Genomic DNA, 19,536 nt, shown 5'->3' on the forward strand with positions numbered 1-19,536 from the left:
TCCACTTGCTGGGTGGATGTCCAACTCACCCACTGTAGCTCATCCAGCAGTTTCTGGTGGACCTATGGGTCTTGGTCCTTCATCTATTCCAGGTATTACTTGAGGCTATTTACATGAGGTGAAAGGTATTTTTTTAAAAGTAAGCAACTGAAAATCATTTTAAAGACTGGTGTGGTATCGAGATATACAATTGTAAATGACAAATGGCTAGAATGTTCAGTCAACCTAGTCATGATTATAGTGCCTTGCATTGGAACAGTCTAGTCTCAAGTTGTTGCAAGGAATTGATTCCCTTCATATTGCTGCCACATGAAACAACTATTAAATTTTCTGGAGGTTATTCTAGCTCTCTTAACTGGTAATTTGCTGCATTCCCTTCTGTAGCTTCTCTTAAACATCCCAGGACTCCACCAACGAATCCCTCTATTGATTATCCATCTGGGGAATCTGATCATGCTGCCAAAAGAACTAGGTCACTGGGAATATCTGATGAGGTATTAGGCTCTCTCGATCTTTCAATCATTCTGTCAGCAACATTCACATTCTCTATCGTTGCTTCACTTTCTTTTCTTATTTTTCATTATACAGGTTAATCTTCCTGTGAATGTGCTACCTATATCATTTCCAGGGCAAGGTCATAATCAATCTCTTACTGTACCTGATGACTTGCCCAAGACTGTTGCAAGAACATTAAACCAGGGATCATCTCCCATGAGCATGGATTTTCATCCTTCTCAGCAGACATTGCTTCTAGGTCTACATCTGCTGAATGCTCTTCTTTATTAAAACACACTGGTGTTTTCTATTTGTCACTACATATTTTTTGGCAGTTGCATTTATCGTGACTTTCTATGTTACAAACTAGTTGGCACGAATGTTGGAGATATTGCATTATGGGAAGTTGGTTCAAGGGAGAGACTGGTGTTGAGAAACTTCAAAGTCTGGGACTTGAGTGCATGTTCAATGCCATTACAGGTTGTTTTTTCTTTTTTTCTTTTTTCCGTTCCTTAGATTGAAATGGCCTCCCATTAATTCAATGAGATTCATCTAATCTGATCAAACCAATTTCTCAACTGAACTCAGACTGCCCTGGTAAAAGATCCTGGTGTCTCAGTTAACCGTGTTATATGGAGCCCCGACGGTTCGTTATTTGGTAAGTTTTCATGAAAGGCACATTTCCTATCTTACTGTAGTGCACTGTCGAAAAGAAGTTGATCTCTTAGAATTACTTTTTCTATCGAGCAGGGGTTGCATACTCTAGGCACATTGTTCAAATATATTCCTATCACGGGAATGATGACATACGTCAGCATGTGGAGGTATAATTTGGTGGCATTATCACTCTTGCCCTGGCGATAAAATTCTGAATAGTTTCATAGTACAGACTGATAATGCTTTTGCAGATTGATGCTCATGTTGGAGGCGTAAATGATCTTGCATTCTCTCACCCTAATAAGCAGCTTTCTGTTATAACATGCGGAGATGACAAAACTATAAAGGTTGGGAAGGCATAAATATCACTTTGTTGCCTATGAAAGATAATTTTTGGTAGGGGAATAATTGCTTGTTCTTTCCAATGCTTGCTAAATTCTAGGTTTGGGATGCCACATCTGGTGCAAGACAATATACATTTGAGGGTCATGAGGCACCTGTATACTCTGTGTGCCCTCACCATAAAGAAACCATTCAGGTAAGGATACTGTAATGATGTCTATTGTACTAAGATTTCGTTGTCTGCACTTTTGCACTTGTGTTGATAACTTCCTTCTTCAGTTTATTTTCTCTACAGCATTAGATGGAAAGATAAAAGCGTGGTTATATGATAATTTGGGATCTCGAGTAGATTATGAGGCTCCTGGTCGTTGGTGCACAACAATGGCATACAGTGCTGACGGAACTAGGTTGATTTAGCTTGATGCATTGTGTTACTGCTACTTAACATATTTTGCTTGAAGTCGCTTGAGAATAGTAGTTTTTTCTCCAATCTCATATTCTCTCTTCTTCTCTGCCTTTTTTTTGGATGCGGTGTTGGTTCGCAAAATTGCAGACTGTTTTCATGTGGAACCAGCAAAGATGGGGAATCGCACATTGTTGAGTGGAATGAAAGTGAAGGGGCTGTTAAGAGAACATATCAAGGGTTTCGGAAAAGATCGCTGGGTGTTGTACAATTTGATACAACTAAAAATCGATTTTTGGCAGCTGGTGATGATTTCTCAATCAAATTCTGGGATATGGACCATGTTCCACTCCTGACAAGTATTGATGCTGATGGAGGTCTTCCAGTAAGTTTATTTTGAGGTTGACTTGAGAAATTGTGGTGTTGTACTATATTCTAATTGCCTTTTCTCTTTATCAAATCAATAAATTATTCAAGGCAAGCCCTCGGATTCGATTCAACAAGGATGGTTCTCTATTGGCTGTTTCTGCTAATGAAAATGGGATAAAGATTTTGGCAAATAATGACGGTATTCGTTTAGTACGCACTTTTGAGAACCTAGCTTATGATGCTTCCAGGGCATCTGAAACTACAAAGGTACTTGTTACTCAGTTTTTATATAAATCTCGAGGTTCCATTTTTTCTTTACACAAACATGACCAGGTGTCCTTTGCTTTAATATCATGCAGCCTACAGTAAATCCAATATCCATAGCATCAGCAAATAATTCTGGATTTGCAGATAGGGTGGCCTCTGTTGTTGGCATCAGTGGAATGGTTTGTAAATTTAACTCCCATAATGTGATTTGGAATAACTTCTTGTTTGTTGTCATCAGGGCGCATGTTCATGGAGAAAATATATATAAGCATACAAACTCACATTATAATTGTAGTTGTATATAGTCAATTTTTTTTCACCTTTTATCTTTTAATTAATTAATACTGGTATAACCTTTTCTCACTTGTTTAAATCTCATTTTTTGTTTACCATTATGTGTTGTTTTATTCGTATCGTTTATATTTATAAAATTCAATGCAACAAAATCTTTTTATAATTTCATGCGTATCAAGCAGTTGTTGAATAAAAGTATAGTAGAAACTGTACTTAAATTAAACTAACATATATCTTCCTTATAATGCATGCTTAATACTGTTGTCAAGTTAATAGTATACATATGTGTTTTATGATAAACATATAGTTAGCAGTTATTGTGATTAAAAAATAATAAATGATATCCTTAAAAGTCTAAACGATATCTACCTACAAGTAAATTACATTAGTTTTTTTTATACCTCTTATTCTAATCTTAGAATCAAGAAGACATGGGTGATATCACGAAACTTCAAGAATATACAAAAAAAGAAGATAAATAAAAAAAAGAAGTAAATAGCTCAAAAAAGTGAAACAGTTTAGTAGTTTCAAAAAAGAAACAAAGAGATACTGTTTTAGTAATGGTCGTGATTGTGAATGGACCATGCAACTAAATTGCTTAAGAGGACATACAAGCTACAAGTGATGAAGTAACTGCAATAGGAAACGTTTTTACCAAATAACAAAAGCAGAAAACATAAAAGATATAAAAGTAACAACAAAAAAACTGTGTATATATGATTCATAGTGAACCAAATATACCTTCACCATAAGAATCTTTATTCCCGACTTTCATTTCTTCTTCTTGTTCCTTCTTCAGTCTTATGAAACTTCTCCTGCAATTGACATTTTTAATCATTTGCCTATTAAGCTTATATATGAACTTAATATGAAGCAAGTGAACAAAATAAATAGCTAAGAGGTAAGAGCTTAACTTCTACGGGTATATACTAATTAAGAGCTCAAAAAAAATATCTTAAGAACACCTAAAAGACAGATAAAATTTGCTTACACTGAGATTGAATTACAAAACAGCTAATAAGCATACCTCCAAAGAGTCATGTTAAATAAGTGTATTCTATCCGCTATAGACTATGGTTAACAATAAGTCTCTTTATATGATACTCCCTCTGTCCCAATTTATGACTCACTTTCCTTTTTAGTCTGTTTAAAAAAGAATGAATTTCTATATTTAGTAACAATTTTGACTTTAAAATGCCCATTTTACCCTTAATGAAATGATTTTTAGCCACACAAATCCAATTGTATAAGCTGATTATTCCCTCCCATATTAAGTGGAATAAGTTATTAGCAAATTTAAGTTGGTATATAATGACTTTCTTGAACGGATGAAATAATTTTTTTTGGTATTCATTACAATTTCAGTATTGGATATACAAAAAGACATGCAAGATTTATGCTATAATAATAACTTATATAAGCAATTATTACAAATTTTTGACAAAATAAATCAAAAATTCAAATTGAACTTATCCGTGTGATTCTTACAATGTATATTTACACAAAAAGGTAATTGTAATAATGTTTGCTCGAAGGGTAAAACCGCTGTTCAACTTTTGATGGCTATTTTGGTCTTTTAACTTTTAACTTTGAGGGAAATCATTTCTCCTCTTTCCCTACGTTCTCTTCACTGAATCCTCCTAATTCTTTAACAACTTTTAGGGATCCAAATTGAATTTTAGGGTTCAATCAATGACATCGCTTAATCTCCTCGATGATGGAACTTCTTTTTTCCTTTTTGATTTCTAGGGTTTTCTTGTCTAATAGTAATTACTGTATTTCATACATACTACAATGTCGGAGAGCCATGAGGCTAGCCCACCCATCCTTATTCATATATTTTTGCTTTGTTATTAGTTATTACTATATGTTGCTCCATTTGTTTTGAATCTCTTTTGCTCTCTTATTTCCTTGTAATCGTGCTTCAAATTCCACTTTTCTTTTGAGCCTATTGTCTATTAGAAACAACCTCTATTCCACATAAAGGTTTTATGGGAGGGGTAAGGTCTACATATATCTTATCCTCCCCGGACCCCACTTTGTGTGGGATTGCATTGGGTATGCTGTTGTTGTTGTAACTTTTAAGTTTGAGGCTTCCTACTTAACTTATAGAGTAAGATAGATAGATAAATAGATATTATGTTTTAAAATGGAGAACACACCAAGAAGTCGTCTTGCCTGCTTTTCATGTCAATATCATCTACTAATATATATTAAACATTCTGTTGACTTTGCTAGAATGGAGATGCAAGGAATCCGGTAGATGTAAAACCTCGAATTAATGAAGAGCCTAATGACAAATCCAAGATATGGAAGCTCACTGAAATTAGTGAATCATCACAGTGCCGGTCCTTGAAGCTTCCTGAGAACCTCAGAGTGACTAAGGTAAAATGCCCATGTCTCTTGATTCATGAAATATCTGACTGTATTTGTTATCTCATTTTCAAGATTTGGAAACTTTTCCATTGAACATAGATGCACATTAAGCCATAGCTCATCCTCCTTCTGTTTTATGGTTGGAAACTTAAATGTTTCTCACGACGCCTTTGTGCATAGTTTGATATGATCAAGGCGTGTGACATCAGAACATGCCATCAGCAAATGAATGAATCATATGATCCAGCAGTGTTGTGCTTTTCTTTTTATATGAAGATATGAGTTTGCCTCCTGTTTGGGAGGGAAGGGCTCTTAGTTTCGCGTTGTCACTTTTCTCTAACTTTGTCACTGGTCTCTTTTCTTCCCTAATAGATTGTTCAACGTATGGTTAAAAAGAGTGGACGTACAAGTATCACTTTCTGCACCTTAAGAGTTCCTTCTCTCTTTATCCTTCAAGATTGTCTAGATCAGAGCAAAAGGCCTCTAGAGTTTGTGTGCAATGATTTGACAACTTTAATAGTGTCCAACTTTGGGCTAGCAATAGTAACTAAACGTCTGCTTGGTATTTCAAGTTCACGTCTTAAGTGCTTTCTACTGAATTGTAGCCTTGTTCCTTCCCCTTGCCACACAATTTGAAAGCTGCTGTTTCAATATGTTTCAACTGTATTAGTTTTGATGATACAGTTTCTGATTTTGATTCAATATGGGTTACTCCAGATATCAAGATTAATATATACAAACTCTGGTAATGCCGTCTTAGCATTAGCATCAAATGCTATTCACCTGCTTTGGAAGTGGCAAAGGAATGATCGCAATACAAGTGGCAAGGTAAATGGACACCAAAATCGTTGTTTTCCTCCATTTTGTACAGAAGTATTCTGAGAATTGTGTCCATCATTGTTTAGGCAACAGCCAGTGTTTCACCTCAATTGTGGCAACCTTCAAGTGGCATATTAATGACAAATGATGTGCACGAACCAAACCATGAGGAAGCTGTCTCCTGCTTTGCTTTGTCCAAGAATGACTCATATGTGATGTCAGCATCTGGTGGAAAGATTTCCTTGTTCAACATGATGACATTCAAGGTATAACAAGATTGCCTTCTTTTTATTTCTAGCCTTTACTCAAAGAGCCTGTGCTGAATTATTATCTTCTGGATGCAGACAATGACTACTTTCATGCCTCCACCTCCAGCAGCAACTTTTCTTGCATTTCATCCTCAAGATAACAACATTATTGCTATTGGCATGGATGATTCTACCATCCAGATATATAATGTCCGAGTGGATGAGGTATAATAAAGATAAACAAGAAGTTTTTGTTGTTATTGGCAGTCAGCAGAATTTAATGTTTTTGGGTCAGTTACCATATTGTTATTGACTAGATGTGAGTCTCTTGATGAAGGTTAAAAGCAAGCTTAAAGGCCACTCTAAAAGGATAACTGGCCTCGCCTTTTCTCATGTGCTCAATGTGCTAGTTTCATCAGGAGCTGATTCTCAGGTAGACTTGTATACTCTTGGCTCTCATGTAGTATTTGACTTACTTCTCAGTGTTTTGTTAAACTGTTCTCATGATTAATGTGAAAAATACATTTGTATGATATATTGCACTTTCTCTTCTTATGATTTTGCATATAGTGCATCATACACTTCATCACATTCAATGTTTAAGCCAATCAACTAGGCATGAGAATTAGAAGTAATTTCACTGCATGTCATATTTGATGGTGATAAAATATCTAAAGGTATATGAAGAATAAGATCATTTCATGCTCTAAATAAAAGCGGAATGAATTCTGATTGTTTTTAATATTTTCAAATATCATACGTGATGTTGTTTTAGAAGTGTTTCAAGCATTTTAAAATACACCAAAATCTAAAATATATTGCCTACAGATGAGTCGAGTACATTGCAGGTTCTCTCCTTTTGCATAATCTCTTCTCTGCAGTCATGATTAGTTTTTTTTGGCATTTTTAATGTCTTTTATTGGTGATAAATGCTTTACCTTTATACGTCTCAAATGATCATTAGTCTATATAAAGTTACACTCTGCATATCTGACACTCTTTAAAGTGGTAATTTATAATTCTGTGTTCATATCCGTTTGTATTCATCAAGCATTATTTGCTTTTGTACAGCTGTGTGTGTGGAGCACTGATGGATGGGAAAAGCAGAGGGCTAGGACCTTGCAGCTACCGGGTAGATCAACATCTCAATCAGATACCAGAGTGCAGTTTCATCAGGATCAAACTCATTTCCTGGCTGTGCATGAGGCACAAATTGCTATATTTGAAACAACAAAGTTGGAATGTTTAAAGCAGGTAAGTCCTCTCCCCGACTGCAGTTGGTTATTAACTGCCTTCAGATCTCAACAACTAATACATTATATCTTCTTCTACAGTGGGTTCCACGTGAAAGTGCTGCCCCAATTTCTCATGCCACATTCTCGTGTGATAGCCAGCTGATATATGCCAGTTTCTTGGATGCAACTGTGTGCGTATTCACTGCAGGGCACCTCCATATGCGATGCCGTATTATTCCTTCAGCTTATCTATCACCCAGTATTAGGTATTTTTTGCTGCCTGCTAAGTTATTTACTGCTTTAATTTGAAGATATTCTGCAGTTCACTATTTAAGACAAAAAACATCGGTTTTCTTATAGTTATAGTTCCATGCGCTAGAATAGTGAAATCGGTATCAGAACAATATCGAGGCCGAAGTGCGACTCATCACCAAAAGGGGGAAAAACCCATAAGTTGGCCATTCATACAAAGATATCATCGACCAATGCATGGGCTATGTAGGATGTAACGTACATTTTATGCATACTAGAGGACTACAATATTCACTATCCTAGATCATCTTTCTTTTTAAAAAGAATTGAGATGAGTATTTCAAAATAATTTATTTTGCAATCACGTATTTGTAAAATCATGTTATTACAATAAAATGGGGTATCTGATTGCCAGGATTGGCATTTCTAGTATCACTGGAGTATCCCTCTGAATACTATGTTTCAGATGTTTAATTTTTGCAACTTCTCTGCATTCCCGTGTCCATACATTAAGGGGTCGTTTGGTAGAGTGAATTAGAAAAAATAATGCTTGTATTAGCCTTGTGTATTACTAGTACCTTGTTTGGTACTCTTTTTCAACTTATGTATAACTAAGCATTAGTTATACACTCTATTGTGTATTAAGGTGTGCATTGCTAATACCATAGATTTCTAGGCATTAGCAATGCAATGGTTTTAATGCATGCATTAACATGACAAAAGACTCAATTACCCCTCAAAAACCTTTTTTACATCTTTTCCACCATAAAAGTGAAGGGTATCTTTGTAAATAAATTTTTTAATGCAATACATATTATTTTTAATGCATCAAACCAAACAATGCATTAAAATAATCTATGTATAATTAATGCAAGTATAACTAAAACATAGCAAGTAATACTAATACACTATATTTAGTATTATCCTTCTACACTCAACCAAACGACCCCCAAGTAATTTATGTGTCTGATATTCTCAGGAAGTCATGTGAGGATACATAGTCAATTAACCAAACAGATTTCATTTCTGATATTTGAAGTAATTTTTCATAAAACCTTGTCATTTTTCTGCAGCAATTCAAATATTCACCCAGTTGTAGTTGCAGCACATCCACAAGATCCAAACCAGTTTGCATTAGGTCTGTCAGATGGCAGTGTTCATGTTTTTGAACCACTTGAATCTGAAGGCAAATGGGGAGTCCCTCCACCACTTGAAAATGGATCAGCAAATGGTATGCCCACCGCTCCATCTATTGGAGCTTCAGGCTCCGATCAAGCACCAAGATGACAAAGAAGCCTCTAAGCAAACAGTCTTGTGTCTTGTTTTGTTGAATCTTGCCCAAATTTCAGTTCAGACGGACGAGCAAATGTTCGTTCTAGGAGACTAACCAGAATCCTCCAAGTCAAAAGATGAAGTGTATGTAACACCCCAAAGATTTGTTTTTCTTTGCAATCGAAAGGGAAGGTGAAATCTTCAGTGGAGCTAGGAGTCTCAGTGTAATAGTCACAGCTTAAGATTTGACTTGTTTTTTACACCAATGTTGTGGCTTTCGTTTGTGGTAATCTATTAGCTACAGGACATAATTTAGCTCAGTACTCTCCAACATGTAAATTTCCAACTCGTGAGGTAAGATGTAATGTAAAATGAACACTTTACTCTTTATATTCCTTAGTGTAGTGAGGAATTCCTCCTATCAGCTTTTTATTTCGTATGATTCTTGAATTGGATTTTGGCAAGTCTCACCTCTTTAAGGGTCAACTTATTATGAACAACAATCTGTGTTGTTTCTTTAATATCCAGTGACTGTCATAACTGCTTCAATCATTTTCCTCTGAAAATGGTGCTAATTCAATATCCTCTGATTTGGCTCATAGAAGAATTTCATGAGAAAAGACGACACTCATGTCAAATCTGAGCTCTGAGCGGATAACCATATTAATTATCAATTCTGCCACCCCGATAAGTAACAATAAAAATAAATGTGATATTTAGACTAACAATACAAATGAATAACTGTAGTATAGTTTAGTTGATTATGGATGAGAATTTGATTCCTCACATTGCTCCTTCGTTTTCCCTTCCCCAAATGTTTTTTTTAACCTTAGCCTACCCCCCACCAGAAGCAGTAGCATGATGGCGCAACACCAAATTCAGAATTCAGAAGTAGTTGCTGTTTCTTACAAATTCATGACATTCTTCATCCACATTTTCCCTCATATTCGCAATACCAGAGAAGCTTCATCTATCATCTATGGCATGGCAGACCAAGATACACGCAAGAATGACATCTACACAAACTTCAACAGACAAATTATTTACGTACAATTCAAAAAATAACATATTTAGGGTTTTGAAAACATCCGGGTGTTGTGCAATTTGATACAACTAAAAATCGATTTTTGGCAGCTGATGACGATTTCTCAATTAAATTATGGGATATGGACCATGTTCAACTCCTGACAAGTATTGATGCTGATGGAGGCCTTCCAGTAAGTTTATGTTGAGGTTCACTGAGAAAATTGTGGTATTGTATACTATATTCTAACTGCTTTTTTCTTTTATATCAATAAATTATTCAAGGCAAACCCTCTAATTCGATTCACCAAGGATGGTTCTCTATTGGCTGTTTCTGCTAATGAAAATGGGATAAAGATTTTGGCAGATAATGACGGTATTTGCTTCCGGGGCATCTGAAACTGCAAAGGTACTTGTTACTCAGTTAATATAAATCTTGAGGTTCCATTTTTTCTTTACACAAACATGACCAGGTGTCCTTTGCTTTAATATCATGCAGCCTACAGTAAATCCAATATCCATAGCATCAGCAAATAATTCTGGATTTGCAGATAGGGTGGCCTCTGTTGTTGGCATCAGTGGAATGGTTTGTAAATTTAACTCCCATAATGTGATTTGGAATAACTTCTTGTTTGTTGTCATCAGGGCGCATGTTCATGGAGAAAATATATATAAGCATACAAACTCACATTATAATTGTAGTTGTATATAGTCAATTTTTTTTCACCTTTTATCTTTTAATTAATTAATACTGGTATAACCTTTTCTCACTTGTTTAAATCTCATTTTTTGTTTACCATTATGTGTTGTTTTATTCGTATCGTTTATATTTATAAAATTCAATGCAACAAAATCTTTTTATAATTTCATGCGTATCAAGCAGTTGTTGAATAAAAGTATAGTAGAAACTGTACTTAAATTAAACTAACATATATCTTCCTTATAATGCTAAATACAATATCTGTAGCATCAGCAAACAATTCTGCAGATAGGGTGGACTGGCCTCTGTGTTGGCATCAGTGGAATGGTTTGCAAATTTAACCCCCTAAATGTGATTTGGAAATAAGTTCTTGTTTGTTGTTATCAGGTCACAGGTCCATGGAAAAAATATATATGAAACATACTTCACTTTTTCCATAAACTAGTTTTTGGACACGTGCATTGCAAGTGTTTCTCATGGTAATTACTAAGTAATTAACAAATCACGTTATAATTTGTAGTTGTATATAGTCAAACTTTTTCACCTTTTGTCTCAAGAACCAGATTAATATGTGCATTTAATAGTTGTTCTATGTTCACTGTTTCAAAACCAATGCCTTTGATTTGATTTATATGAAATAGCAAGGTTGCATATTAGAAACAACCATCGTTGAAATAGCAAGGTTGCACCACTGGAAAGGTTTTCATTACTTTTATAAAAGTATATATAATTAAGAGAAAAAAAATAATAGCGAGTGCTTCTTAATTTACTAACACTTAAATAAAGAACAATATACAATTTGATGAATGTCCATATGTTCTTACCTGATGTGGGGTGCCCGTTTGAAGATCCGGCTAATTCAGATTTGCTCATGAAAGTTTCACTTTGATAGTAATCATTGACAGTTCTCTATTCCCAAAGTTCAAATCCAGAATTTTGTTAAGGGTGGAGGGGTACCTGCCGGCCCACCACAACATTTGATGGTAATACTAACAGGAATTAACACAGAAGAAAATGAAAACAACAGCTTTAATGGCATTCCTTTGTTGTTTATTCTGGAAAATTCTTATATTACAAGCTACTTCTCTTTCCTCCATTGTTTAAATACCGATTGTGAGATAAGACAAATTTAGATGAAAGTAAACTTTTCAAAGGTAATGCTTATATATAAAAATCTTTCTATTTTAAAGAGAAGAAATTATTTTTCATGTTATTCTGCACATTTCTTAGATTAATCTCACCAAATATTTATTCCTTGTAGGCTGTAGTGATATTAGGGCTGTTGGAAAGCAAGGTATGGGTGGAGTATTTATCTTCCACTTTTTCCTGTCTATATTTTTCCAAATGATAAAAATGAAAGAGATGGAAGCTTATGTTTTTGCTTTTGCTGAAGAAGCTAGGGAGAGGGGACAATAATGGTAAATTTGTAGGGATAAGTCACGTGCATGGCATATTTTCTGTTTGAAGCTGTTAGTTTTTGACAGAAAACTAAGAGAGGGATGTAACTTGTAACTTCTAGGATAGTTCAAGGATGTTATTTGTTCATTGTTATAATATGAGGATGTAGTTTAAGTTTGGATTATAATTGAGAGATGTTTTTGGCCATTTACTCTAAGTTGGTATGTAATGACTTCCTTGAACGGATGAAACCATTCCTTTTTTGTATTCATTACAATTTCAGTTTTGGAGGTAAAAAAAGGCATGTAAGATTAATGGTATAATAATAACTTATATAAGCACTTATTACATTTTTTTGACGAAGTAAATCAAAAGTTTAAATTGTACTTCTCTGTGTGATTCTTACAATGTATATTTACATATTTACAAAACAAGGTAATTGTAATAATGCTTGCACGAAGGGAAACTGTTGTTCAACTTTTGATGGCTATTTTGGTCTTTTTCCTTTTACCTTTTAAGGGAATCATTCCTCCTGTCATTGACGCCTCGCCGTTCTTCAACAACTTTAGGGTTCCAAATTGAACTTCAAATCTGTTGAATTAACTCCAAACAATGGCGTCGCATGTAAGTTCTTCTTTCCTTTTCAATTTTAAGATTTTCTTGTCTAATAGTAATCACTGTATTTCATTTGCATATCTGTAATCATAGATTTTCTTTGTTATTCAGTGTTTGTAACTATATGTTGTTCAATTTGCCTCTGTATCTCTTTTGCTCTCTTATTTCCTTATATCGTGCTTTGAATTCAATTTTGCTTTTGAGCCGATGGTCTATCGAAAACCTCTCTACCCTCCCCATACCCCACTTTGTGGGATTGCACTGCATATGTTGTTGTTGTTGTAACTTTTAGGTTTGAGGCTTCCTACTTATAGAATAAGATAGATATATAAGATGGATAGATAGATACTCATTAGGTTTTAAAATGGAGGACACACCAAGAAGTCTTGTCTTGTCTGCTTTCATGTCAATATCATTTACTAACATGTATTTTACATTCTACTGGCTTTGATAGAATGAAGATGCAGGAAATGTAACACCCCAGCTTAATGTAGAGCCTAATGACGAATCTAAGATGTGGAGGCTCACTGAAATTAGAGAATCATCACAGTACCGGTCCTTGAAGCTTCCTGAAAATCTTGGAGTGACTAAGGTATTATCCCCATGTCTCTTGATTCATGAAATATCTTATTGTGTTTGTTATATCATTTTCAAAACTCGGAAACTTTTCCATTGAACATACAGATAGCGGATAATTCATGTATAAAATGAGATGGAAGACTTTTTCAGTGAACATGTTAAGGTTGGAAATTTTAGTGTTTCTCACGATGCCTTTGTGCACGATCTGATATGATCAAGGCACGTGACATCAAAACATGCCATCATCAAATAAAATTGTTAGTGTTAAGCTGAGTGGAAATGAACCATATGATCCAACAGTGTTGTGCTTCTCTTTTCATATGAATGTGAGTTCTCCTGTTTGGGAGGGAAGGGTTCTTAGTTTCGCGTCCATCTCTTTTCTCTATCTTGGTCACCGGATGTGATTCTATTGATGTGAAATTAAAATTCCAAAGAAGGTGAACTTTCAGAATGTCATGGGAAGCTTAAGGCCTCCTAAATGAGGTCTAGCACCTATACATTTTGTGTTTTAGTCTCTTTTCTTTTCCGTAATAGATTTTTCAACTTACAGTAAAGAGGAGTGGATGTTCAAGTATCACTTTCTGCACCTTCAGAGATCCGTCTGTCGATTTCCTTCGAGATTGTCTAATCAGAGCAGAAGGCCTCTAAAGTTTGTGTGCAATGATTTGACAACTTTAATAGTGTCCAACTTTTGACTAGCAATAGTAACTAAACGTCTGCATGGTATTTCAAGTTCACGTCTTGAGTGCTTTCTACTGAATTGTAGCCATGTTCCTTCCCCTTACCCCACAATCTGGAAGCTGTTGTGTTCCGACTTTCTCTGACTGCACAACATGGATGTGAGGGCATTGTAATCAGAATATCAGATATTGAACAGAAAATTTCACAGTGAATTCTTACTAGGAAACAATACTTAGCTGGAGAGTTTGTTTAGTTGTCAATATTTGTTCCCTGGTTTCAACTGTATTAGTTTTGATGATACAGTTTCTGGTTATGATTCAATTTGTTTACTCCAGATATCAAGCTTAATATATACGAGCTCTGGTAATGTTATCTTAGCATTAGCATCAAATGCTATTCACCTGCTTTGGAAGTGGCAAAAAAATGAGCGCAATTCAAAGGGCAAGGTAAATTGGACACAAAAATCGTGGCTTTCCTCCATTTTGTACAGAAGTGATTCTGAGAATTGTGTCAATCTTTGTTTAGGCCACGGCCAGTGTTTCACCACAACTGTGGCAACCTTCAAGTGGCATCTTAATGACAAATGATGTGCACGAACCAAACCATGAGGAAGCTGTCTGTTGCTTTGCTTTGTCCAAGAATGATGCCTATGTGATATCAACATCTGGTGGAAGGATGTCCTTGTTCAACATGATGGCATTCAAGGTATTACAAGATTTTCTTTTTATTTCTACCCTTGACTCAAAGATCCTGTGCTGAATTATTATCTTATGGATGCAGAGAGTGAGAACTTTCATGCCTCCACCTCCAGCAGCAACTTATATTGTTTTCCATCCTCAAGATAACAACATTATCGCTATTGGCATGGGTGATTCTACCATCCAGATATATAATGTCCGACTGGATGTGGTATGATTAAGATAAACAAGAAGTTTTTGTTGTTATTGTCAGTCATCAGAAAATGTAATGTTCTTGGCCCAGTTACCATATATTGTTATTGACTAGATCTGAGTCTCTTGATGAAGGTTAAAATCAAGCTTAAAGGCCACTCTAAAAGGATAACTGGCCTTGCCTTCTCTCATGTGCTCAATGTGCTAGTTTCCTCAGGAGCTGATTCTCAGGTTAATGACTTATATGCTTGGCTATCATGTCGTATTTGACTTACTTCTCAGTGTTTTGTTAAACTATTCTCACAATTAATGTGGAAAATACATGTGTATAATAGATTGCATTTTCTCTCCTAACGATTTTGCATATTGTGCATCATACACTCTCCATCCCATTCAATGTTAAGCCAATCAAATAGGCATGGGAATTAGAAGTAATTTCACTGCATGTCATATTTGATGATGATAAAGGTGAAAATTTTGAATAATCAAACATGAAGTTGTTGTTTTGAAAGTGTTTCAAGCATTTTGGAAGAAAACAAAATCTAAACTATATAGCCTACAGATGAGCCAAGTATATTGTAGGTTATCTCCTTTTGCATAATCTCCTCTCTGCAGTCATGAATCATGATTAGTTTTTGGATTTTTAACGTCTTTTACTGGTAACTAATGCTAAGCCTACATCCACATCTCAAATGATCATTAATCTGTAAAAAATTACACTCTGCATTTCTGACACTCTTTAAAGGGATAATTATTTATATTTCTCTTTGCTCTTTCTTATCCTTTTGTATTCATCAACATCATCTGCTTTTGTACAGCTGTGTGTATGGAGCACTGTTGGGTGGGAAATGCAGAGGGCTAAATCCTTGCAGTTACGGGGGCAATCAATATCTCAATCAGATACCAGAGTGCAGTTTCATCAGGATCAAACTCATTTCCTTGTTGTGCATGAGGCACAGATTGCAGTATATGAAACAGCAAAGTTGGAATGTTTTAAGCAGGTTAGTCCTCTCCCGGACTACAGTTGGTTATTAAATGCAGTCAGATCTCAACAACTAATACTTTATATCTTCTTCTACAGTGGGTTCCGCGTGAAAGTGATGCCCCAATTTCTCATGCCACATACTCATGTGATAGCCAGCTTATATATGCTAGTTTCTTGGATGCAACTGTGTGCGTATTCACTGCCGGGAACCTCCATATGCAATGCTGCATTATTCCTTTTGCTTATCTGTCACCCGGTATCAGGTATCTTTTGAAGCCAGCTAACTTATTTAGGGGTCGTTTGGTAGGGTGTGTAAGAATAATGTTGTCATTAGTAATGCAAGCATTAGTTATGCCGAGATTTTTTAATATGCAATGTTTGGTTTGGTTCTTTAAAAATAACACGTATTGCATTATTTAAAAAAAAAAAAATTGTTTACAAATTACCCTCCATCAATATGGTGGAAAGGACATGGAAAATGTTGAGGGACAATTGTGTCTTTAACCATTCGAATGCATGCATTAGAACCCCTTGCATTGCTAATACCATGAATTTCTATGTATTGGTAATACTTAGCATAATACCAAGTAGAGTGTAGTATTAGTTATACATATATTGGAAGTGTATCAAAAAAGGTACTAGTAATACATAAAACTAAGACATGCATTATTTTTTCTAATACACTCTACGAAACAACCTCTTACTGCTTTAATTTTTAAGATATTTTGCTATCCACTATTGAAGAGAAGAAAACATCATTTTTCTTGTAGTTAGACTTTCATGAGCTATAATAGTGAAATTGGTATCAGAACAATATCCAGTCCTGAAGTCTGAACTGCTACTAATCACGGAAAGGTGAAAACCCCCCACAAACTTGGCCATTGGTACAAAGATATGAACCAATGCATGGCTACATTTGAACATAACGTACATTTAATGCATACAAGAGGACTACAAAATTAACTATCCTAGACCATCTTGCTTTAAAAAATTGACATGAATATTTCAAAAGAATTTCATTTTGCAATCATGTATTTGTAAAATCATGTTATTACAATGAAGTGGGGCATCTGATTGCCAGTATGAACATTTCTAGCATCACTGGAGTATCCCTCGGAATATTATGTTTCAGGTGTTTGATTTTTGCAACTTCTCTGCATATCCTCGTGTGCATACAATAAGTAAATTTATGTGTCTGATATCCTCAAGAAGTAATGTCAGGATACGTAGTCAATTCACCAAACTGATTTTATCTCTGATATTTGAAGTAATTTTTCAATAACGTTGTCATATTTTTGCAGCAATTCAAATATCCACCCAGTTGTAGTTGCAGCACATCCAGAAGATCCAAACCAATTTGCATTAGGTATGTCAGATGGTGGTGTTCATGTTTTCGAACCACTTGAATCTGAAGGCAAATGGGGTGTCCCTCCACCACTTGAAAATGGCTTTGCAGAAGGTGTACCAGCTGCTCCATCTATTGCAGCTTCAGGCTTCGATCAAGCACCAACATAACAAAGAAACCTCTAAGCAAACAGTCTCGTGTCTTGGTTTTTTTGGATCTTACCCAAATTCCAGTCAAACATGAGAGGTGTATGTAACGCCACAAAAAATTGTGTTCTTTGACTTGGTTTTTACACCAATGTTATGCTTTTGTGTGTGGCAATCCATTTGCTACAGAACATAGTTTAGCTCAGTACTCTCCAACAATTTTTCCTTTCAGCTTTCTAAGAGCGAGTCCCTTTGACTTGTGACGTCTCCTCAACCTCAACTTATTATGAACAACAATGTGTGTTGTTTCTTTTATATCTGGTGACTGTCATAATTGTTTTAATCATTTTCCCTTACAATGGTGCTAATTCAATTATCAGCACAAAAAAAGAGCTTGATTCTCTGATTTGGCTCATAGAGAATGGGCCAGAATTTTGTGAGAAAAAGACAACTCACTCTCATGCCAAATGTGATATTAAGTTATGAACTGATGATACAAAGAAATTCTCATCAATCATTAAACAAAAATACCTTCAAAAGACTTATCACATATTTCTCTTTCTATATGTATTCAAATATTTTATTTTAATATCACTCTTTATTTTCATGTAAAATCAATATTAATAGTATTATTACATATAGAATTTTATTTGTAATACATGCTTGATATACAATTCTTATATCTAAAATATCACTGTATAAATATAATTAGTGGCAAAGTTGGATTATTGTTACACTAGTAAAACTATCCGTGCTTCGCGCGGGAATTTAACTTCATGGAATTTATAAAATAATATTTAAAACTTATCCGTCATTAAAACTAAAACATTATATTATCTTACATACAAGATTACGTAGTAACAAACAATAATAATGTAAAGGAAAATTAAAATTATTACATCTTATCATTTATTCTTTAATAACATAAGGCCAAACACATATGCAGACCCTTAAACTTGTCCCTAAATTTCATTTTGACACTTCAACTCAACTTTGTTTCATTTTAACCCTTCAACTCCAATTTTTATGTTCCTTTTTGGCACTTCTTTCCAAAGAATCAACAAAGTGGGATGTGTGTACTTCACATGCGATTGTGATAAAAAATAATGGATGAACATTGTTTTTTTTTAAAATATTTTTTTTTTAGAGTTTCTGTACATTATTGTGTGAAAAAATAATCGGCAAAAGTGTGTTGATTTTTTTAAAAAACAATTAGTTAATTTAAATAACATCACATATATTTTTTTTCATATCTAGTCTATTTGGACTAACTCAAATATCAGCTTTCTAATTTTTCATTCAACTAAATACGAGTAAAAAAAAACTCATGTTCATTGCTAATTAATAACACTACAAAAAATGTTGAAACTCGATAGACTTCGTTGGGTTGTCATTGATTTTTTTAAGAAAGAAAATCGACACACTTTCGTTGGTTATTTTTCACGGGAAAACTTTTAAAAAGAAATTGTTACTTTTTTTATATAAAAAATCAATGATAATCCGTCAGTTTTAATTTTTTACAATAATTAATGGATGATCATCGATTTTAAAATGCAAATTGCAGTTGAATAACATAAATAGAAATAAAGAAATCATAAAATTAGTATTTTGTGTTAAATGGTACATAAAAGAAATAGAGTTGAAGGGTAATCTATTATTATTTTAAAAAAATACTTTTTTGTCTTTCACTCTCTTAGAGAATGTGTGATGCACACTCTCTGCCACATCACTTAGAAGTGCCAAAATGGAACATAAAAATTGGAGTTAAAGGGTTAAAATGGAACAAGGTTGAGTTGGAGTGTCAAAATGAAATTTAGGGACAAGTTTAAGGGTCTGCATATGTGTTTGGCCATAACATAATCATCATAAATTAATAACTGTAAAAATACATACCATGATATGTAACATAAGCAATGGTGTCAGTGAGCCACTCAACAGGAGCAAAGAACACAAATATTTAATTGTGAAGAAAAAGAAGAACAAGAGGTTCAAAATTTTCGTTGTTTCAAAATGAGAGGAAATCCCTCTATTTATAGACAACAAAGGGTAGTGTGAACAAATGTTTATTGTGTCATATTAGAAATGTTACAACTATTTGGAAAAGTTGCAAAGTCGCAACTCTTCATAAAAGTCGCAACTCTTCAT

At 34.5% G+C, this 19,536-nt stretch overlaps 1 protein-coding gene across 13 annotated transcripts in view; it reads left to right on the forward strand.

Moving 5' to 3' along the window:
- LOC102581018 (protein TOPLESS-like) overlaps positions 1 to 19,536 on the forward strand; it is a 30,780-nt gene that overhangs the window by 2,518 nt on the left and 8,726 nt on the right. For 10 of the 13 annotated variants that reach the window (XR_001472733.1, XR_001472726.1, XR_001472727.1 and 7 more), the window contains exons 8-23: positions 13 to 92; positions 385 to 494; positions 589 to 754; positions 866 to 975; positions 1,084 to 1,153; positions 1,246 to 1,319; positions 1,404 to 1,499; positions 1,595 to 1,690; positions 1,774 to 1,901; positions 2,048 to 2,282; positions 2,375 to 2,533; positions 2,626 to 2,712; positions 5,066 to 5,212; positions 5,921 to 6,031; positions 6,109 to 6,288; positions 6,367 to 6,495. Coding sequence is in view for 3 of the 13 variants with exons in the window: in XM_015306170.1 (XP_015161656.1) it covers positions 13 to 92; positions 385 to 494; positions 589 to 754; positions 866 to 975; positions 1,084 to 1,153; positions 1,246 to 1,319; positions 1,404 to 1,499; positions 1,595 to 1,690; positions 1,774 to 1,901; positions 2,048 to 2,282; positions 2,375 to 2,533; positions 2,626 to 2,712; positions 5,066 to 5,212; positions 5,921 to 6,031; positions 6,109 to 6,288; positions 6,367 to 6,495; positions 6,608 to 6,703; positions 7,342 to 7,524; positions 7,605 to 7,771; positions 17,202 to 17,415 (2,638 nt within the window). In the remaining 10 variants the exon portion in view is untranslated. Of the gene's footprint in view, positions 1 to 12; positions 93 to 384; positions 495 to 588; positions 755 to 865; positions 976 to 1,083; positions 1,154 to 1,245; positions 1,320 to 1,403; positions 1,500 to 1,594; positions 1,691 to 1,773; positions 1,902 to 2,047; positions 2,283 to 2,374; positions 2,534 to 2,625; positions 2,713 to 5,065; positions 5,213 to 5,920; positions 6,032 to 6,108; positions 6,289 to 6,366; positions 6,496 to 6,607; positions 6,704 to 7,341; positions 7,525 to 7,604; positions 7,772 to 8,830; positions 9,491 to 17,201; positions 17,676 to 19,536 lie in introns of those variants that run through there. The other 3 variants (XM_015306168.1, XM_015306169.1, XM_015306170.1) reach the window with 2 other exon arrangements.

Source organism: Solanum tuberosum, unplaced genomic scaffold (genome assembly GCF_000226075.1).
Source record: "Solanum tuberosum cultivar DM 1-3 516 R44 unplaced genomic scaffold, SolTub_3.0 scf00026, whole genome shotgun sequence".
Taxonomy (NCBI): Eukaryota; Viridiplantae; Streptophyta; class Magnoliopsida; order Solanales; family Solanaceae; genus Solanum; species Solanum tuberosum.